Source organism: Procambarus clarkii, chromosome 27 (genome assembly GCF_040958095.1).
Source record: "Procambarus clarkii isolate CNS0578487 chromosome 27, FALCON_Pclarkii_2.0, whole genome shotgun sequence".
NCBI lineage: Eukaryota > Metazoa > Arthropoda > Malacostraca > Decapoda > Cambaridae > Procambarus > Procambarus clarkii.
The window spans coordinates 904,711-927,301 of NC_091176.1; the positions used below are offsets into that span (position 1 = coordinate 904,711).

The 22,591-nt window shown below is 45.9% G+C and overlaps 1 protein-coding gene across 11 annotated transcripts in view; it reads left to right on the top strand.

The window, feature by feature from the left end:
- The window catches only part of LOC123762802 (synergin gamma), a 156,460-nt gene that overhangs the window by 120,337 nt on the left and 13,532 nt on the right, over nt 1-22,591 (top strand). For 10 of the 11 annotated variants that reach the window (XM_069332217.1, XM_069332212.1, XM_069332218.1 and 7 more), the window contains 3 exons: nt 2,121-2,219; nt 6,297-6,379; nt 7,256-7,374. In XM_069332217.1, the coding sequence (XP_069188318.1) occupies nt 2,121-2,219; nt 6,297-6,379; nt 7,256-7,374 (301 nt within the window). Of the gene's footprint in view, nt 1-2,120; nt 2,220-6,296; nt 6,380-6,943; nt 7,073-7,255; nt 7,375-22,591 lie in introns of those variants that run through there. The other variant, XM_069332222.1, reaches the window with a different exon arrangement.

Sequence of the window (22,591 nt, forward strand, 5' to 3'; positions counted from 1 at the left end):
GCTCCAGTGGCATTTACATCAGGAGCATGTGGGATTTCATCATTTTGCTGAGGCCATTTACTAGGATGATAGAACAGTAGTGTCGAAATGACTTGTTCGTGGAAATGGAGTAATGAGAGTGTCCTTCTATCTGTTGTGTAGTATTTGTACATCACATAAGCATTGTGGATAGCCATTTGCAAATATTAGAAGGTCATTTTCTTTGTCCATTTGAGACTTTTCCTTGGGTGAAGTGATAATATTTAACCATTTGATCAAAGTGATCAACACCTTTCATGTTTGTATTGTAGTCACAGATTGCGTTTAGCTTGTTGACAGTGACCTGTTGCACTGGAGATGTTCTATCTCGATTCCGTACTCGTTTCCTACGTTCGACTTCTCGTGTATCTGCATTGTGGCATGATGTTATGAGTGAAACAACTCGCTTATCTTTCCACAAAATTATGAAAGTATTGTCCTTCTGCTTGAATACAGTTTTATCTACCGGCAATTTACCCTTTGCACTGATCTGAAGGGATTTGGGTGCCCCACGCTGCATTCTGATGGTACCACAGGTGTATACCCCTACTTCAAACAGCAATTCACTCAATCGAACTGAATTATAATAGTTGTCCATATATAAATGGTAACCTTTGTTCTTCAATGGTTCAATCAAGCTCATTACCGTTTGAATAGTCGTTTTCCCATTTCCTGAATAAATTTCAAAATCAAAGATGTATCCAGTCTTGGATTCAGCTAGCATGTAGAGCTTTATTCCATATTTATCAGGCTTATTGGGATTATAGGTCTTGAAAGCTAGACGGCCACGCCATGCCATTGTGCCTTCATCCAAACTAAAAATTTTCTGAGGAATGTATAATGTCTTGAATTTCTGTGTGAGACATTGCATGACTGATTGAACTTTGACTAGTCGGTCTAGATTGCGGCCTTGTGGAATGAACTTATTGTTATAAATATGAAAATACTTTCCAATCATTTCATATTGTTTAGAAGTCATAAACGTATTGAAACAAGGTATATGCCAGAATCTACCTGTTTGCCAGTGCATTCTAATTCTTGGCAACGGGCAAATACCCATCAAGATCGTCAGTCCCAAATATCGTGCCATGTCTTTCACTGTTATTGGTTCCCATTTCTTGTTTGAGGTTGTCCCAGTACGTACATTGCTTTGGGAAGCATACAAATTAGTTTCATAAGTCATATATTTCCGCAAGCTTTGAGTGAGAAATAGTTGAAGAAAACCAAAAGCAGTGGTAGGTACAGGAAGAGTCAAGCCTGGTGTGGCTGTAAAACTTTTTACAAAGGGTTGAGTATTGTCACTACACCACCCTTTATCAGAACCTGTTGGTGGTGGGGTACGTGTGGTACGTTTAGCTCTGGCACGAGCTCCAGTACCTCGCCGTACACATGTAGCAGTCTCAACCTCAGACTCCTCACTTCCATCAGTATCAAAATTCTCCTCTGCTGTTTCTGTTTCAATACATTCACTAACTTCATCAGTGTCAGTCTCAACAACACTTTCGTCATTAGATAACTCAGATAAATCATCAAATACAGCCTGAAACTTAGAGAGTGTGAGTCGCACTCGCTTGTACTTTTCCTGTACACTACTTAGCTTCTTACTCTGACGCTTTGTTTTCGCTGATTTCTTCCTGGAAGGGCCTTGTTCATGATCACTATTCATCGTGGAGTAAGCGCAGATAGTATCTAAATCCGCACTAAGAAATATAGCCATGGAAAATAGCCGAAATGTTCACACGTTGTGGAGGCGAGGGGAAGTGTGACCGGTCACAACAATGGAGCGAAAACAGTGGGCCTACGGCGCAGCTCGCACCGCCTGGGTGCCACATGGCCTAACAAAGAGAATGGGAAGACGTTGGCGCTCAGTTTAAAATCGGTCCAAAAAAAAATCGGATAAAAACTGGATTTTCTGCAAATATTTGAATAAATAACGCAATGCTGCAGCGTTACCAAGCCAAAGTGTTAAGTTTCTGAATAATGTTCTAACTTTTGCCAGCATAGAGTATGCTGCTGTTGTTAGCTTGTTTATATGTTCCTTAGAAGTGTGTATTTGTGATAATTTATATATCAGAGGAATTGTATAACATATTTTATTCCAGTCTTGAACTTCCGGGCTTGGAGATGACAGTTGGACTTCAGACATCAGAAACTCGTGGGTCAGGGTCCAATCAGTCTCCAGACCTCTTCATGCAACCCCGGTGTGTATGCAGTAAACTTCTATATTCAATATATAAAGCCTATGTTATTATATGTCCTGTGTGAATGTGTACAGTGGAGCATCTTGTAAGGCAAAATGGACAGAGTCAAGATGCACAGTATGTGGATATGTGAATTTGTCATCTTATACATGGCTTTATCCTTTGGCAGTACCCTAATGCTAGCCTAATATGGCTCCTCAGAGCCTACTGCATTATCAGTGTCAGGCTACTGTGCTTTTCTTAATATGTAGGGAGCCAGATTAACAAAACTGGCTCCCTCAAAGAGACAAGGAGAGTGCATAGGATTAGAGATCAACCCATAACCAATGCGAATTTGTCCAATTTTTCCCTGCACTAGTCGTGGAGTTGTGCCTAGTTTGACTTGCCACTTTCATAAGCTCCAGAGTGGTTGCCAGATGGGAAAGTATTCCCTATTTACTTTACAGTGGTAATTAGGAAGCTAGAGCAATAGCCGAGGTCCAATTACTTGGTCCTCCAATAACAGGTTGTTAGGTCCTCAATTGAGTAATCAATCATGAGGGGTAGCAAATGGGTTCTCACACCAAAATTTAGAATTTAGTGTTCGAAGCTGTAGTCCTGATCTCAGAGTTAAATTCAAGACTTCAGAAGTCACTAACAGTGCAATGTAATGGGGCAGTACTCTCAAAGGTTGAGAGTACTGTATCTAAAGTTTAGATAGATAAAGTTTAGAGCCAGGTATCTAAACTAAACATTGCCCATCCTGCCAGGAACTCGGTAGGTTTATTGGCAGGCAGACTTTTGCCTTCATGATACTGTATACTCTTTGGCAGGGGTGCAGTGCCAATTTTATAGGTGCTGGAGCTCTGGTGGGCCTGATAGACTGTCATTTCCGATCCTGTTTTTGTACTGTGTATGTCACACGATTAAGTATTTCATGTTTGTACTCGCTAATTATCATAAAATATAATTATCAAACAAATAAAGAAAAAACATAAATCATGTATTTATCAATTTAAGAAGTTAAAACAGTGCTCACAAAATACAACCAGTGAGAAGTTTCACAATAGTTTCCACAGAGGGTCAGGTGTGAGATGTTTACGTTGGTGTGAAGCAACTCTTGTCCTGGTGTCATCTGCCGATCTGTGGTACCGCAGCCATCATATGGCATATGGCTCAGGATTCCAGTCAATTAGAGGAGGTCCATGTAGTTTAACCCCTTAACTGCGCGGCCTCCAAATATGACACCCTCCCATTGCGCAGGAAATAAAATCTCTGGAAAAAAAAATCTTTTCTGCTTTGAAAGTGTCAAAAACCCTTCCCTGAGTATGGGTATAGTAACAGAAGGTCAAAATTGTACGTACTTTGGCTGCTATGGGGTCCGTAAGTTCGTGCGTGACGTCATCATGCCTTGGTTGCCCGTGGCGTACGCCCCCGGGGCTGGTAGGGCACTCAGGGCAGGATGCGTGAGGTGCCGCGAATATATTTTTGTTTATTTTCTGTGCACAGTTCCAAATACATTTTATATGCTTTTACGTGCCAATCCTATGTATAATGAACACGTACACTATATTATGGCAGTAGAACATCCGTACTGTCCGAAGACACTATGTTACGTGCATGACGTGTGTACACATATCCGGGACATATTTCCATTGTATCATGCTAATTTATGTATATATACAGTCTATTTACACACTATATACTATCACACATTATATACATTCACCATCAACACACTCAGAACTCCGCAATTGCGGAGACAAACAGTCTCCGAGACAAACCACACCCTCAACCTAACCACACCCTAACTGCCACACCCTCACTCCTCCAACATCCAGTCTCTCCCTCACTCCTCCAACATCCAGTCTCTCCCTCACTCCTCCAACATCTTACTCGCCAACATTGCTCCTCCCACCATACTGTTATTGTTTGTATTACACTATTTACACACGTTATGTATACCTATCTACATGTTGTATTCACCAAAACTATGCAAGTAAGCCGGTATTGTATCCAAACTTTACAGTGATCACCATTCACTGCATGAGAAATCACACAGCAGCCAGCAGACGACACTACAATTACGTCACCTCCCTCACCAAAATAGCTCCTCCCAACATACTCCTGTCGCTGTTGCTACACTATATACACACATTGTATATACCCATGTACAAATGCGTTCACCATAACTAGCCACTAAGCTAATATGATGAGAAAAACAAGAGTGGCTGCCACACACATTGGGGCTACCTCGATTCTCTCCCTCGCTCCCTCACCACAATTCCTCCTCCCACAATACTACGCACAGTGCTTATTATAACCACAATCTTGCTGTTATCACAATACTGGTCACTAAATCCTGTAAATATGTAATTGACCCCTAGTTTATTTTGTAAAGGAACGTAAGAAGTCATTTGAAGATTCCTAGATGGACGAAATAATGCTGTGGTGCTGTGGCTAGTGCTGTGAACATCGTGAACAGCATTGAATCACTAATATTTGAACATCGTACACAGGCATTATTACACTCAGGCTCTTCTGTAATACTATCATGGCTAAATAATACAAGTTATATATATTTTTTGACATTATTAGACGATGCTGTGGTCACAAGCTGAACAGCAGTGCTGTGAGCTCATGCTTCGTGCGCCGGGCTTGGTTCCTCACTCACTCTCAATAAGTATCTGGAGCACCACTTGGCAAATGGAATTTAATGTTAATAAATGCCATGTTATGGAATGTGGAATAGGAGAACATAGACCCCACACAACCTATGTATTATGTGAGAAATCTTTAAAGAATTCTGATAAAGAAAGAGATCTAGGGGTGTATATGAAGGGAAGGGAAATAGCAGGAGAAAGCACCAAGCCATTACAACGATAGCACTTGGTAGGGGTCAGGATAAAGATTTGGGTTGGGACAGGGAGGGAGGAAGGAATGGATAAATAAAAAATACCTGTCTAATGAACTACTGCTAAAGCCATGAACATTATCGCTGAATATTTATATACAAAGTGGTAGGTTGGCAACTTTGTCTCGTACTGTTTGTCTCGCATAAATAGACAGGAAGCATTGACGTGCGTTGGGCATTATGTTTCCAGATTTGTACCAATTCAAATATGTTCCTAGATTCGTACCAATACAATTATGTTTCCAGATTCATTCCAATACAACTCAGCCTGTTTACTTTTTAAATATATACAAATTTAAATATTATTGAATCTTTAAAGAAAAAAAGAAATACTGTATCATAACACTATTAACTTATTAGTGATGTAATACTAATATTACCTGCCACGATCAATCATCACCCACAAGCCATCATCTCCCTTTCATCTCATCCTCTCTCCCTTTTCCATCAACCACTTGCAGAGGGAGAGGGACCGGAGCAGCGCTCCAGTGAGCTCCGGCAGCACTGCACCACTGCCCTTTGGGATGTGTTTCGCTGAAAGAGTTGAGATGTTTCCTCAGGTCTTTGCTTGACACTGGCTCAGGAATCCTAGTGTTCTCCTCTACTCTGATGTGGGACATTAGCCATCACCTTTTTTCTGGTTTCTCTGCATATTGTCCTCTCTAGATTCCACATTCATGTGGTGTCAAATGTGTTAGCAGACAGCCTCACTGTTTCATGAAATTTCAGTGGTATGATAGTTGGATGAGACTTCCTTCAAGTGAATATGCAATGTGTTTTACACTTATTTAATGCACCTCTGCATCCACATGGAACCATAGGGTTCTTTATGATCACAATGTATCTGCATCAGTCGGGTTACATCTCAACTGGAATCAGTGTGAAATCATTTCTCTCTCTCCTCCAACTGAGATAATGTTATCAGTCCTGGAGAAGTTGGATAACATTGTGGACCGAATGATTTAGTCATTTCCTTGGTTCCCAGCCATGGTTACCAATACTTTCTCCATTCAGAAAGTCCATTGTCAGACTATGCATTCTAGGCTCTCCACTGATTTTTGTATTTGGTGTTTTTTATGGCAGCTTTATTATGGCCAAGACCATTGTTTCTTACCACATGGAACATCAAAGTGTTTTTGCTCAAATGATTTTCACATCAACATTACCTTATTTTTAATCCTTAGGGGTGATATTGGTGCAGTTGAGGACCACCTACGCAGTCTGTCCTTAGAGTCTTCAACGGTATTTGGAGAAACTTCTGAAAGTGGTAAGTAGCTAATATCTGTCAGTCTTAAGTGAGCCAGAATTATGTAAATATACTAAGTAATTGGTCTAAAGTTCTTTTTGTGATGAGACAATCTGTAGGAGCAGTGATGAGGGTTTGAACCTTTGCGGTGGGTGTTCCCATGCACACCCCACTGATTGTGTGAAAATTCTGTTCTGGCTTCAGTAGAAGCCTCAGGAAATCCTTGTGTTCAGAAGAACTCCAGGTTGCAATCCTTATTACTATGTCGTGGTCTAGTTGGTAGAAGCGTGTGCGTGGGAACATCCACTGCATAGGTTCAAACCCTCATCACTGCTGCTACAGATTTTCTCATTGATGCAGTCACATTAGTGTGATTATTCTCTCTGTAATCTTTTCGTAATTTTTCAGTTGTAGACTTGATATTCCAAAACAGGCATAAGGTCCTTGTAGGCCTCTTACTACTGTTATATGGCTGGCATTGTAAGAGAGAGGAATGTTAATTTGGGATTGAGTACACTGAAGGGGCAAGACAAACATTTTGCCATGACACTCACTTGTCTATCACATTCTCTTCTTTCTTGGCAGTAAAGCAATAACTGCTGGCACTGTGGTTGAGAAACAAAATGTAGACTCAGGAGTTACATTGTGGGTGATGTTCTGCTTGCAAGAGCTTTGTGAAATTGTACAGGATGTGAGAAGTCTTGGTATTGGCAGGCTAGTAATACTTGTACATATTTTAGTTTGTAAATTCTTTTGTTAGTGCTAGAAATTTAAATAAATTAATATATGATTAAATGAAGTTAAACTTGTAAATTAAAGATTAATGTAGTTTTAGTGTGATAAGTTTATTACTACTACAGTCTATGAAAAGTTTAATGTTGTATGATGGTCAAATAGGTGTGTTAACTAGTGGTGGCATTGGAGGTGTACAGCCAACAGGGACCAGCTCAGTTATGGACACTTTTGGCAGTGGCTTGGTGGACAAGTATAGCATCATTAGAGAGGAGGCTAACAAGGTATGGAATATAATTTTTGTTATTGTTTATTGTACCTACAGATCAGGTATACACATGAACATTTGAAATAGTTATTTTAAGTCATAGCTTGTTGTTTACATAGATATTTAAGAATTCGGAAAATATCACATAATTTTGCTCAACATTAACCCAACCCCCTCACCTATGAAGTGAAAGAAATGTTTTAGTTCATCCTGGACCATTATCAAGTCATGATAAGGTTATATATTATAAAATTAATTATCAATTTCTTTCTATCTCTTTCTAATGATTAGATCATCAACTCTTACCTGTATTATGCACTGAAGAGTAAGACTAGACAAGTTATTCCTTATGGGGAAGTAAGAGGAGATAAATAGAAATCTCACAGAGATGCGAAACACTGGACATGTGCAACATCACAAGGGCTTTGTTTATATGGAACATAGACATTTCTGGAGCAAACTATGTATCTGTAGCTTAAGCATTATTAACATTTGTGGTACTGTACTGGTAGTTTTATTTAAAAATATCTGACAACCCAGTTAGACCCCAGGTTTTCGGATTCTACAAGTTTTTATTGTAAATGATTGTCTTTAAAACTGAGAGCCCTTCCATTCTTGTTGTTTGTAAGTGTAATATCACAAATGATAAAGGGGATCCTTTGGTAATCACTTCATCTTTCTGGCAATCTATTTTTATATAGACATTTCCTGTAATTACCGAAGGCTCTAAATGGGGGTTCTTGTGATGATTCTCGACTAGTTTTACCTCATGATTCTATTATAAAGATCTTTAGACAGTGTAAGATACGTAACTTGAGGCCAAAGGTTATCGTTCAAACTGAAAGGATTATAAATGTGACTGTTTTTCTGGGGGGAACCCCTTCGGGTCCCTGGAGCTATCCAGGCTGATATGTATATTATTAGACTTTGGCATCAGTCAGTGTGAATGGAGTTCTATGCTTACCGGGGACCACTAGCCAGAACCTGGCCCCCCTCAGAGAGGCACGAGGAGCAATGGCCTATAGAAATGCACATGTATACTCTCCTAGTTGTACTCACCTAGTTGTGCTTGGGGGGGGTTCAGCTCTGGTTCTTTAGTCCCCCCCCCTCTTGACTGTCAATCAACTGGTGTACAGATTCCAGAGTCTACTGGGCTCTTATCATATCTACATTTGAAACTGTGTATAGAGTCAGCCTCCACCACATCACTGCCTAATGCATTCCATCTGTTAACTATTCTGACACTGAAAAAGTTCTTCCAAATGTCCCTGTGGCTCATTTGGGTACTCAGTTTCCACCTGTGTCCCCTGTTCATGTACCACCAGTGTTAAACAGTTTATCTTTATCTACCCTGTCAATTCCTCTGAAAATTTTGTAGGCAGTGATCACGTCTCCTCTTACTCTTCTGTCTTCCAGTATTGTGAGGTGCATTTCATGCAGCCTGTCCTCATAACTCATGCCTCTTAATTCTGGGACTAGTCTAGTGGCATACCTCTGAACTTTTTCAACTTCATCTTGTGTTTGACAAGGTACGGGCTGTTATGAGGTGTCGTTCGGATGCGGTTTTGTTCCTGAGGATGCGTGTTGGGGTTTGGTTGTGGCGTTTTGTTTGACCCTTGCGTGTTTTCCTCCTGGGGCCTTCTTTGTTTGTCTGTGCTATTTGTTATGATAGTTTTCACTGGGTCACTCATTCCTTGCCCGCCTTGTAGTGCCTGGCTTAGCCCTTCCAGGCTCGTTGGATTCTCTGCACTCCCCTGGTTGTCCTTACCTCGTTGTGCTTTTGACTCTTTCGTCCTGCTCCTCTGTCACTCACCTGCCATATATATGACTTCTGTGCTTACCTTGTTGTGCTCACCTAGTTGTTTTTGCAGGGGTTGAGCTCGGGGGTTTTTGGTCTCCTCTCGCCTGTTGTTTGACTTCTGTACGGCTTCCTGAGCCTGCTAGGCTCTGTCGTCTCTCCACTTGACACTGGGTGAGAGGATTGGTCTCCAGCTCATCCCTTCCTCCTGCTTTCCATTTGTCTCCTCCTCTGACACTAGAATCCTTCTTTGTCATCTCTCCTGCTCCTTGGACATCCGTTCCACCTGTGTCCCCTGGGACGTCTTTGTCTACCCTCTCATTCCTCTGTGGGTCTTGCTTGTGGTGGTGGTGGTGTCCCCTCTGGTTCTTCTGTCTCCCAGTGTCATGCGGTTTCCTTCCCGTCATCTGCTTGATGCCTGCTTGATGGGGTTTTGGGAGTTCTTCTCCTCCCCAAGCCCGGCCCTTGGCCAGGCTTGGCTTGTGGGAGTTTGGTCCACCAGGCTGTTGCCTGGAGCGGCCCGTGGGCCTGCATACCCACCACAGCCCGATTGGTTCAGCACTCCTTGGAGAAATCTATCTAGTTTTCTCCTGAGGATGTCCACGGTTGCACCGGCAGTTTTTATTATGCTCGCTGGTGTGGTATATACTGGGGTGGTATAGGCCGCCTGGGGGTGTGTTAGGCTCTCATCTTCGCCTGTACCCCTCGGTTCTGATGATGGTCTCATGACAACCCTTGCACTTTTTTCATTTTGGTCTTGTGTTGGGATATGACCAACGGGTGTGTGTTGTTGATGTGCCTTTTGGCTCTCAGATTGCCTTGTTTGGTTTTCTGGTTCCTGGCTTTCCCTGCCTGTTGGCATTTTCAGAGTCTCGCGGGGTCCCTTCCCTAGAGTCTCAGTCGGGGCCGTGGTTTCCTACCTCCTGGTGTGCTCGCTGGTGTTGGGACGTTTTTGTCCAGCAGACGTTCCACCTCCTTCTTTGCCGGCTCGGGTTTCTGGCTCTTCCTGCTTGGTGGTCGCACCAGAGATCTGCCTGCGGCTCTGCCTCTTCTCTCTCACTTTCTGTTGGTCAGGTGGCTTCGTGGATGGTGTCCCCACCTGCGTTCTTCTTCTTGATGGCAGTGTGGGGGTTTTTGGCGGTCCTTCCTTTTTCCTTCTGCCCCTTCTTAAGTTCTGTGTTTTGTTGGCGTGGTCTTGTCCTTCTCTATAGGGGGTTCGGGGCCGTCATTTTGCCACATACTATTGCCTCGTATCGTGCAGCGCTGGCGGAGCCGCTTCAGCTTGCTTTCGGTATTGAGGCTACTTTTGCACTGTTTCGCATGCTGCCTCGGGCGTTGTTTTCACCTCCGGCCTGCTCATGCGCCGCCTGAGCTGTCCTGATCATTGGACGGAGTGCTCTCTTATCATCTTCTCCTTAGTTTGTTGTGACCCCTTCGGTTCCGGATTGTTTCTCCAGGGCTTTTTTTCTGTTGGCCTTGGCCTCTGGAGGTCGTGTTGGTGAGTTTCCTGCTCTCCTGTGGCGCAGGGGTTTTCCTGCTCCTTCAGTAGTGGCGATGGGGTTGTTCGTTGCAGCCGTCTCCTTCTTTTCTGGCGGGGAATGAAATGGCTGCTTTCTGGAAGGTCCTTGGGTTATTGCTTGGTTGGATAGGCCGGGAGCGCATCATGTTTGGTGTCCAGTGGCGGCCCTCTGCCGTTATTTGCGTGCCACGGTTTCTGTGTCCGGGGATGCGCTTTGGGTTGATCTGGCTTCCCTCTTTCCCTGTTTGCAGGTGTGGGTCTCCCGAGTCGTCTGCAGGATTATTCCGGCTAGCCAGCCTGCGGTCTATCTCCGTGTCCATGTTGTTCGCAAGTTCAGGGCTCTTGCCGCCGTTTTGGCAACATATCCTGGGCTCTTGTCCAACATGTCCATTCGGATGCAAGGTTTTTGGCAGTAGAAAAGGGTCCTTGCTCCTTGTTATCTCGTATGCGTTCCTGGGCCTAGTCGGGCCTGTGTCGCTTGGATTGGCAGTTGCAGCCAGTTGTCTCGACTTCGAGTTGCGGAGTGAGCGGCGGCCGCCTCCCGAGTAGGTCCCTCAACTTTCCTCTGTGGAGAGTTAGCTCCGGGGAGCCGAAGGGGCTCTCCCCAGAAAACCAGCATTGAATGTAATGAAACGCCATTTTCTGGGTGAGTCCCGAAGGCTTCCCGGCATCCCTCCCTCCCTCCAGTCGGCAGTTTTTCGCGTTTTTTGACATTTAGCCTCAGAACTGGGGATGGATAGCCAGCGCGATGGGTCTGGGGCTCCCCCTTCCCTCTCCCGGGGAGGGGGAAGCTGCGCAGACAACGGCGCGGCGACGTGTGACGTCATGATTGTTTGCTCGTTTAGTTTTGGGGAGTTCTATCCACTTGTTCAGCTTGTGGCAGCAATTTTCACCAGAATAGGGGTTTGTTTTGGGACGCTTACCTTTCTGGGTGCCTAACCCGGTCGATGGCAGACATAGACTGCTTCCAACCACACTGGGGTTTATATAGGCCATTGCTCCCCTTGCCTCTTCTGAGGGTGTAATAACCGTGAACCCTTTCTATTGTAATCATTCTCTTTACTCTTCTCTCTCTTCACTCAATACCCCAGCTTAACACTGTTACAGTCCAGTATGACCCCTCACTGGACGGCCACGAATATAAACTGACTATTAAATGAGGAGGACATAACCAGGATAGGGGTTATTAATTTGTTACTAATTATAAAATAAAAACATTAAACACTGCCACCACCTTGGGACAGTGTTCCACCATCATGGGACTCCCTGGTAGTATGAACGTCAGTAATAAATTTTGGGAAATTAGTTTGTTTAATTTACTTTACTAATTTAAATCCAAGGGCAACTTTAATATCTATTAACTGTAGGAGAACGTGGGGGGGTTTCCAATTCAACACATAAAAATGACCAAGTAGAGAAATATATCAAAGGGGAGTTAAGTGAATACCACTGGACAAGTTATACAATTTATTTTATGAATCATGGAAATTAAGACAATTTGAACATATACCCTATTCTATTCCCCTAGAGGCACAATGGATATTTAATGAGGACATGAAATCAAGCACACAATACCTTAAAATCGCACTAAGGCCAAGATGTTGATGGCTGCCCACAGGTCAGTTGACCTGTACCTCAGCCGAGGTCCCAAGACACACTAACATTTCTTTATTAAAACGCTTACCAGTGGGACAGGCTCCACCCCCTAGTTCCTAGGCCCACATTAACTCCGCCTATCCCAGGCCTATGGCCAATGGATTTTACCATGACTAGGTGATCTAGAAACCGGGCCAATGGCATGTTCAGGCACTACCCTGTGAGGCCCTGCCTCCCCAGGCCTACATGTCTTTAACCAATCCGGATCAGGCTTGACCATAAGGGTCAATTCCTCTTGACAGAAAACTCCAAAAACTGGGAAGACACCAACGACTTTCTTGACGGACTGCTGGCTGGGCACCCACGTGTAACTTGAGATCACAAGTTTATTAGCCCTGGGAGTACTAGTTCCAATTCGTCACTGGACAGGAGGACAGGAGAGAGAGGGGAGCAAGTGGCTTCAAGCTGTTTATGACCCCGAGGGTTACACCGTGACAAAAGACAGAAATGACCCAAGGGAGGGAAGGCAAGCGAGAGAAGGGAAGGGGAAGAGGAAGGAGAAGAGAAAGGAGGAAGGAGAAGAGGAAGGAGAAGAGAAAGGAGGAAGGAGAAGAGAAAGGGGGAAGGGCAAAGGGGAAGGGGAAGGGGCTATGGTGTGCATATACCATTACAAGGGGGCCAGGTTCTGGCTCGTGGTCCCCAGGAGCCCCATAGAACTCCATACACATGAGTGATGCCAAAGTCTGACATTAGCATATCAGCCTAGTAAGCTCCGGGGAGCCTCCGGAACTCGCCCAGAAAATGGCGTTTCATTACATTCAACGCTGATTTTTTTGTGTCTTTTGGTCTCTGGCCCTCTTGCAATTTCTGTTGAACCAATCCTGTTTTCTAGTTCTACATCTCTGTTTTGGTATAAATTTTTTGTCTTTATCATAAATTTCACAAAACTTGACATGCATCTCATTTACTTCCTTGCCTAGCAACAAGTCTGTCCAATTATACTCACTAAAAAAATTTTCAAAGGTCACCATAATGTCCTCTCCTGGAGTCAGGTTTTTCAAGTTTTTCAACCTCCTTATTTTCTTTCAGATTATAACGCATTGCATACTTTATTCCCAAAAAGACATGGTCACTTTTACCCAAGGAAGGAAGGTACTGAATGTCAAATATCTCTTCCTCCTTCCTGGTAAATATAAAATCTAGCATGGAGGGAACGTCCCCCTTCCCTCATCCTCGTAGCTTGTTTAACATGTTGATACAAGAATGTTTCCAGGATGACGTCTACAAATCTACAGGTCCAAAAATCCTCTGTTCTAGCTTCATATGCTTCCCAGTCTATGGATTTCAAGTTGAAGTCGCTGACTATCAACAGTCTTGATCTATCTTTATCCGCGCTTGCTATAATCTCTCTGATAATTGTTATAAGACCCTCTCGTTTACTATCTAGCTCCTCCTTTGTCCATGTGTTGTTTGGCGGTGGACTATATGCATGTATGATCATTAGTTTATCATCCTCTTGGCAGATCTCTAGTGCTTATTACATCAACTTCTCGTGGATTGGCAATCATCATTTCATTTACCTTCAGGTGTTTTCACCAGCACAGCAATGCCACCGCCTTAACTAATTTTTCTGTCCCATCTCCAAATTGAGTAGCCCCTTGGGAATATGACCTCATTAAAAATAACATCTTCAAGTTTTGTCTCCGTGAGTGCAACAATGTCTAGTGTCTGCAGCTGTATTACATCACTTAACTCCAGTATCTTCGATCTCACTCCATCTATGTTGGTGTATACTATTTTCAGGAACATGTTCCCCCTCTCCTTATTCTTCACTACCCCTCTCTCTAGCAATTTTGTTGGTTTGCCTTTTTGTACCATTTTACAGGCCTGTCTACCCCTATCACTTTGTAGAAAAAAAGAATTGATTTCTTCTTCGTTTCTGCTTTCATTTAGACGTTTTGCCTCTACAAGGTTTAGTTTCAGATTCTCCATCTTCTCTTGAAAGATCTCGTCTTAACGACCACATTTTCCCATCCTCATCACTTTGTAGTTTTCTAGCATTCTTTAGTACTTCTTCCATCTGTTTGGCACCGTTTAGGGTGATCCTAAAAGATCGATCTTTCACTTTTACGTACCTGCCTATTCTCCTGTAGTCGCACATATTCTCTATGGTAGTAAGACCTTCCACGAGGCCAACAATTTTATCTACTACTTTCGCTTCTTCTACAGCTCTTTCTGACCTAGATGTTATCTCCATTTCTTTGCAACTAAAAATTATCAGGGACTTACTCCGATCAACTGTGTTTTGCACCAACTTCGGGTTAGATGCCAATTCCTTTCTCACTTCCAGCCTAATGTTTGTTTTATCCTGGTTGCTGCAGTATTTGGCTTCCTTTACTGCTTCCTCAATTTTTTCCTTCTCCTTGGCCACTTGTGCATAGGTGAGTTGCATATCTTTCTTGCACTGTTCTATTCCCTGTGTAACTTCCTCCATCTGTGCTGACAAAAGCTGTTTCTCCTGTTGAATTTCCTTACCTAACCTATTGTAGTCATTTTTGTTTAAATTGCTTTAACTTCTTCCAAAGCTATTTTTAAGTTTATTTTCCTCTTCTATGTCTTTGCAATGTGTTTCCAATTGATTCTTGTCCTTGTCTTTCACTAAACCCTCAAGACATAAAATTTTGCTACACAAAGGGTCATTACTTTCATTTAATTTACTGATTATTTCTACATGAGAGCTCACTATATTATCTAATTTTGCCAACTTGTTGTGTAGACTGCTTATATCAATGCTTTCTTCATTGAATCCCCCAAAATCAAGCTTCGTTTTGTTTTCCTCTTGCCGACTGCCATCTTGAATTTTCTTGTCTGCTCTGGAAACACTAGGGCAACTTTTTCTCATCCTATTTTTTCATTTTCCTTAGCACATTCCTGTTATCTCACCTATTTTTCAAAAGCACTATACCTTTATGTTCCCTGGGACACCACTCACTATCATCAACCACTACTTCAATACTTTAGATTGTTGAAATATGCTGGAGCTCCTCTGATGTAAGTGTTAACACTAGAGGTGTCACCTTTTTGAAGGTGTGTGTATGCATGCATGTATGTATGCATATTTTGGCTGTTAGCCACATTAAAAATTTTGTATTCAACAAAAAATGGAATACCAAAATTCTGGTTTCAGTGGAAGGATTTAGCCGTGTGTTATTAATATATGTATTGTTAACACCGTATTTGCATTCCAAAAACAGGTGTTTCTGGGGGAGCCCCGTCAGCTCCCTGAAGCTATCATACATTGATCAGTGCCATACTATCATGTGCCATCAGTCAGAGTTTTATTGGCCTACCAGGGACCACTAGCCAGAACCTGGCTCCCTCGGAGAGGTGTAGGGAGCAATGGCCCATAAAATCTTTAAATGTTGTAGCAAGTATATTATGTCAGCAATATACTTGCTCCATATTCTCATTATCTTATGTGCAGATAATGGGATGGGTCTGTTAATTCTACTTAGTCCACTAATTACAATTAATACCTCTCCTCAAACCTGCTAGAGGATGGTCGGGTGAAGTGTAGGACTGGTAATTTAGGCAATCGATAGCGAATCATCATCAGTCTAACTCCAAAAGTGGTTCTATTCAGACGCTTGAGAGTTATCCCACATCTTCAACTTTCACCAACAGCTATGTATCACTTGATGTGTGAAGTTGTTTCTACTATCACAAGATGTTTCAGCCTCGACGCAAATTAGAAAGCAAGACTCCGGCTGCATCGAGATTCCACACACTCGTCCCACAATCGAGCTCCTCGACTCCGCCCACATTCAGAGCGCCACGCTCTACACACTCACCCCGCATCCGAGCTCTCCATCCTGGCCTCACTCAGCTCTCTGCCCTGTTCCAGGCTTCATCTCAACTCTTACGACACTTCACCGCACTACCAAACAAACCAAATAAATAACAAAAACCACTAAACTGTGTGTGTGTGTGTGTGTGTGTGTGTGTGTGTGTGTGTGTGTGTGTGTGTAATCAACCAGATACATGCACATAATCATACGTTACAATGTAAAGTTTAATCATACATGCCACCAACAGGAAAGCACCCAGTAAGTTAGGTGAATCATGGTAAAAAACTTGAAGCCAAAGACTCAAAATTGCCAAAAGAACTCCCCCAAAATGAAAACAAACCAGCAAAAATTTTTGTGAAACTAGCGCCCACTAGTTTGCCCCACTTCCCCCCTCATTTGGGGGAGGGAGGTACACCGGTTCAGCCGGCTCGCCTTACCCGCAATTCTATCTGATGTGTGTCCTGGTTTGGTTATAGTTGCTCTAGCTCCAGTCTCCTTTGTCAGCTACATGATGTTGCTTGGGGCCTTTAAAACAGAATTGCCTTGTTGGGCTCTGTAACCCATTTGGGTTTTATAGAGCCCAATTGTGTTGCTAGTGGTTTATGTTCGCGGCTTCGGGTCTTTCAGTTCTGGCAACCCTGCTCTGAGGCTGTACATGGCATGAGCCAGGGGGTTTAGGGTTTGGAGCTGCATGAGCTCAGGGTTATCTTTCCTCTATGCTTTTCTGGGGGGAGCCCCTATGGCTCCCCGGAGCTTATCGAGGCTGATATTGCAATATTAGACTTTGGCATCAGTCATGTGAATGGAGTTCCTAGGCCTACCAGGAACCACGAGCCAGAACCTGGCCCGCTCAGAGTGGCACGTGGAGCAATGGCCTATAAAAACCATCGGGTCGTTGGAAGCATTCTATGTCTGCCATTGACCGGGTCAGGCACCCAGAAAGGTAAGCATCCCAAAACAAACCCCTATTCTGGTTAGGAAATTGTTATTCAAAGCCGAACTAGTGGACAGAACTCCTCAAACAAAAACGATCAAACGAGCATGACGTCACTATGTTGCCGCACCACCGTCTGTGCAGCTCCCCCCTCTCCGGGAAAGGGAAGGGGGCAGCCTCAGACCCTTCGTGCCGGCTGCCCAAACCCCAGTTCTGAGGCTGATATGTTAGGCTAAAGTCGTATGCTCCAGCTCCTGATTTGTCTCCAGCTCTGTGCATTGTGGTATAGGGGCTGTTCTTTTGGGCGGTGCACGAGCCAGGAGTATTCTTTTCAGTATGGCCGTATGCGCCTAGGGCAATCTTCGCTAGGTGCCCGGTAAGTACTGCCCTTGGGGCTTGAGGCCACCTTCCACAAGTTCCTTGGGTTCTGCCTCTGCTTGGTTGTTTGCTACTCGGCATTCGGGTGCCCTTTGTGTGTTGGGGTGTTTCTTGCACCCTTGTTTGCCTTAGGGTAAGAGGTAGTTTGCACTGGTAGGGGGCGCAGGGTACTGCGCAGCTAGTTGTCACCTCTCATAGCGGCCGGCTCTGTTCTACCTGGGTACTTTGTCCTCTTGTGGGGTTTTATTTTTTTGTTTTCTCTACCTGGTGGGGGTCTGCCTTTGTTTGGTTGCCCCCTGTATGTCTACAGTATATAGATTCTGTTTTTGGTGGTATCCCCTGCTAGGCTCCCATGAGTGAACACGTCCCAGGGGTTCAGCTTCTAGAAAGTTTGTTTGTAGACTTGAGCGCCGGTTAGCAGTACCCTGCCTGGGCTTCCCTGAGCGTGAGTTCCGTCTGAGGATCCTGGGAATCCCAATGGGGGTGCGTGGGTTCAATGTATGTAACCCCTGAGTTCCCTCCCCTTGCATTGTGTGAGTTTAAGGGTTGCTCTGTTCCCTTGTCTCAGGGTGACTCTCATTGTTTTTGCCTCCGTCATGTTGCCTGTTGGGTCGGTGACACCTTCGACCCAGAGTCCTACGAGTTTTGTTGCTTGTTTATGACTCAGTATAGCCAGTCCACTGATGACTCTATTTGGGTACAGGCAGTGCAGGCATTGCAACTTAAGTTTTAGGTTGTTGCAACACGCTAAGTTGATTGCTTCCCCAGAAGCCCCAAGGCTGCCACATTTTGGTTATAGTGACCCGGACTTAGGGGTGTTGGTTGCTTCGTCCTTGGTTCAGTCCGCACCCCCTCATCCTTTCTCTGCTGTGGTTCGGTTTGTTTTTTCTCCCTCCCCTCTGCATCTGGCTCCGAAACGTGTGAAGATTTCGGGGTCAAGGCAGGATTTAGATAGTCTTGAGACTCGGGTGGTCTCAGGGGGAATGCCTCTTCTGGGGTTGCAGAGAGGCATTCGAGTCAGTTCTCCCTGCCGAAGTGCTTGGGTCTGACCAGTGGGCACCCCCTGCCTTCCAGCTTCTATAGCTACGCTGGTCGTTTCTTTTGAGGCCGGGGCTTTGGGGGAAGACTCAGTCGCAGGTCCTGATGTGGTGGTTCCCAGGGCTGAGGAGCTGACTTGAGGGCCTTGGGGCTCCGTTGGACCTCGCCTGAGTTTTTCTTCCCTCTGAGCGGGGCTTACTGTTGCAAGGAGTGGGGTTTCTTTATTCCCTCTTCGTACGAGTTGGATTTGGTGTCTGCCCCTTCCAGGGTTCAGTTTCATGTCCCTTCAGGTGCTTTGGTCCCGTCATTCTGGAGGTTTTCGGCTTGCCGCCTCATGTGGTACAGGACGCCTTTGCGGCTTACCTCCTGCGCGACCCGAATTACATCTCTATCATGGATCCGTCTTCGTTCATGTTTGTCTTCTTTTTCTCTAATGGATTTATGAGGTTCCGGAGTCGTCCTGGCTAGCGGACTGTCCTGTGTTTTCGTTGGAGGCTTGCATACGTTCTGTCTTTCATGCACACTTGAGTGGCGTGAGGCGCTGACGGTGGTCCAGGATTTCCTGGGGAGGGGGGGGGGGTGAGTTTGAGCACCTCAGTGTGTGCTTGTTCGCCCCTGACCTTCCTTGGGATGTCGGCATTGTGCAGCTTCACATGCAGTTTCCCCTCCCTTTCGGCTGCACTTGTTACTGAGGACTTGCATTCTTGTGGCCTGCTGGCTTCGGTATTGTGGTTCTTTTCTCTCGTGGAGCAGTCTGTGAATTGGCTTGAGGAGGATGTGGAGGCGCTTGGGGCCATTCCTGGGTCTTGTGCCTTGGGCTCGGCAGCGCGTGCGTTGTCTGCCCTGTTGAAGCTGTTTGAGGGCAGCTCGATCCTGCAGGATGTAGTGTGTCTGTTTTATGCTTCGTGGCTTGCATGTCAGCATGCGGTGCTTGCTTCATCCTTGGAATCTACATGGGGCCTGGCTCTTAGTGTCTTCACCCTCATCCAATGTCGGACTTGTTGGTTATTCAGGGGTCCCAGGGGGGTCTTCCCGGAGGGGTCGTGCCAGAGCTCGGGGTTCTGCTCATCGTGGTAAACCATTGGTGCCAGTTTCGGAGCCAGTGCTACCTTCGGACCCCGTCTTCATCTGGTCGGTGCAGTGTTCGCCCTATGCATGGGTCGCGTTCTTGTAAGGGGATGTCGGCCCTTTCGTGGTTTGTCACATTGATGGGGGGGGGGGGGAGACTCGCTCTGTTCGCTCACACTTGATCTCACGATTTGTAGGCTTTTCGGATCGTTTCGTCTGGCCTGCGGTGGCTTGGGTAGCCCCTCCTCCTTTGGGGGGTTCGGGGCTGGCGAGGCAGGCCTCTTCTCCTGCACTCTGTCGGGTCATCCCGGAGTGGGTGTGCTCCCGCCTTCGCTCGAATCTGGGGGGCTCCCGGGTTACTTGGTGGTTGCTTGAGGGTTTGTGCGGGAGCCTGAACTTTGCCTTGATGGTCTATCCGCCTGGTCGGGTTTAGCTTCATCGGCTGTTCTGGTTCCTTCAAGGATGTTCCTTCCACGTTTCTCGTTACTGCTGGGTTCAGCCTCCGGGGGCCTTGCGTTGCCGGCTTCCTCTTCGGTGTTTTTGGGGTTCAGTGCCTTGGCGCTTACCCGAGCCCTCGCTTGATGTGTTCATGGACGTGTCATCTCTCGGCAGGGGCTTTGTGACCAGTGCTCATTAGGGTGAGGGGTGGTGGGGTCCGTCCTTCTGTCAGGCCCACAGCACGGTACGGGAGTTCGCAGCGGAGTGGATGATGCTTCAGAGGGTTCGGGTTACTCACTAATCGACAATCAGGCTCCATTCGGACTGCTCCTCGGTGGTTCATTGCCTGAACCGAGGGGGGGGGGGGGGGGTCGATGCAGTCCTAGGCTGTTTGAGGTTGGTCGCTTCCGGTGACTCGTCTGCTGAGTTTTCGGAGTTTGGCTCTCCTGGCCATACACGTTCGGGGAATGTCTAACGTCCTGTCAGACGGCCTGTCCCGGCCTATTACCCTGTCCTTGCACTGGACAGTCGACGCCGACTCACTCACTCAGTTGGCTCTGTCGGATGTACGGGCTCTGCTGGACATGAACCTCTTCAAGTCAGCATGGTTGAGCTGTATCCCGGTATATGTGGCGCCCTTCCCCGACTGCAAGGCCATTGGGGTCGATGGTTTTCAGCAGGACTGGTTGAGGTGGGGTTACCTGTACCTCTTTTCCCCAGTTATGCTGTTACTCCAGGTCCTAGCTCACTTGGAGACTTACCAGGGAAGAGTAGTCTTCCTGGCTCCTTGGTGGCTGGACCAGCCTTGGTTTCAGGTGCTGCTTGCTCGTTGTCCAAACCCCAGGGGGGTTTCCCGTGGCTCTGCCTCTTTCAGGTGATTGGTCCGGTCCGTTACATGGCTGGTTCGATCTTCTCCTTGAGTCTTTGTGTCTGGTACTTTTGACTCGGGGTCTATCACCATCAATATGGTGATCAAGTGGCTTCGTTAATGGTGTCCCACCTGCGTGCTTTATCTCGGCGGCAGTATGAAGTTCCCTGGCGGTCCCTCTGTTTCTTTTTGTCTCTTCGTAGGTATACTTTGCTTTCTGTTAAGGTGGTCTTGTCCTTTCTCTCGTGGCTGTTTCAGGACTGTCATCTTTTGCCGAATACTGTCGCCTTGTATCCTGTGGCACTGGTGGAGCCGCTGCAGCTTGCTTTTGGCAAGAGACACAGAGAGAGAGAGAGAGAGAGAGAGAGAGAGAGAGAGAGAGAGAGAGAGACAGAGAGAGAGAGAGAGACACAGAGAGAGAGACACAGAGAGAGAGAGAGACAGAGAGAGAGAGAGAGAGAGACAGAGAGAGAGAGAGAGAGAGACAGAGAGAGAGAGAGAGAGAGAGAGAGAGAGAGAGAGAGAGAGAGACACAGAGAGAGAGAGAGAGACACAGAGAGAGAGAGAGAGAGAGAGAGAGAGAGAGAGAGAGAGAGAGAGAGAGAGAGAGAGAGAGAGAGAGAGACACAGAGAGAGAGAGACACAGAGAGAGAGAGAGACAGAGAGACAGACAGAGAGACAGAGAGAGAGACAGAGAGAGAGACAGAGAGAGAGACAGAGAGAGAGAGAGAGAAGCGAGAGAGAGAGAGAGAAGCGAGAGAGAGAGAGAGAAGCGAGAGAGAGAGAGAGAGAGAAGCGAGAGAGAGAGAGAGAGAGAGAAGCGAGAGAGAGAGAGAGAAGCGAGGAGAGAGAGAGAGAGAGAGAAGCGAGAGAGAGAGAGAGAGAGAGAGAAGCGAGAGAGAGAGAGAGAAGCGAGAGAGAGAGAGAAGCGAGAGAGAGAGAGAGAGAGAGAGAAGCGAGAGAGAGAGAGAGAAGCGAGAGAGAGAGAGAGAGAGAGAGAAGCGAGAGAGGGAGAGAGAGAAGCGAGAGAGAGAGAGAGAAGCGAGAGAGAGAGAGAGAGAGAGAGAGAGAGAGAGAGAGAGAGAGAGAGAGAGAGAGAGAAGCGAGAGAGAGAGAGAGAGAGAAGCGAGAGAGAGAGAGAGAGAGAAGCGAGAGAGAGAGAGAGAGAGAGAGAGAGAGAGAGAGAAGCGAGAGAGAGAGAGAGAGAGAGAGAGAAGCGAGAGAGAGAGAGAGAGAGAGAGAAGCGAGAGAGAGAGAGAGAGAGAGAGAAGCGAGAGAGAGAGAGAGAGAGAAGCGAGAGAGAGAGAGAGAGAGAAGCGAGAGAGAGAGAGAGAGAGAAGCGAGAGAGAGAGAGAGGCGAGAGAGAGAGAGAAGCGAGAGAGAGAGAGAAGCGAGAGAGAGAGAGAGAAGCGAGAGAGAGAGAGAGAAGCGAGAGAGAGAGAGAGAGAGAGAAGCGAGAGAGAGAGAGAGAGAGAGAAGCGAGAGAGAGAAGGGAGAGAGAGAAGCGAGAGAGAGAGAGAGGAAGCGAGAGAGAGAGAGAGAGAAGCGAGAGAGAGAGAGAGAGAGAGAGAGAAGCGAGAGAGAGGGAGAGAGAGAAGCGAGAGAGAGAGAGAGAAGCGAGAGAGAGAGAGAGAGAGAGAGAGAGAGAGAGAGAGAAGCGAGAGAGAGAGAGAGAGAGAGAGAGAGAGAAGCGAGAGAGAGAGAGAGAGAGAAGCGAGAGAGAGAGAGAGAGAGAAGCGAGAGAGAGA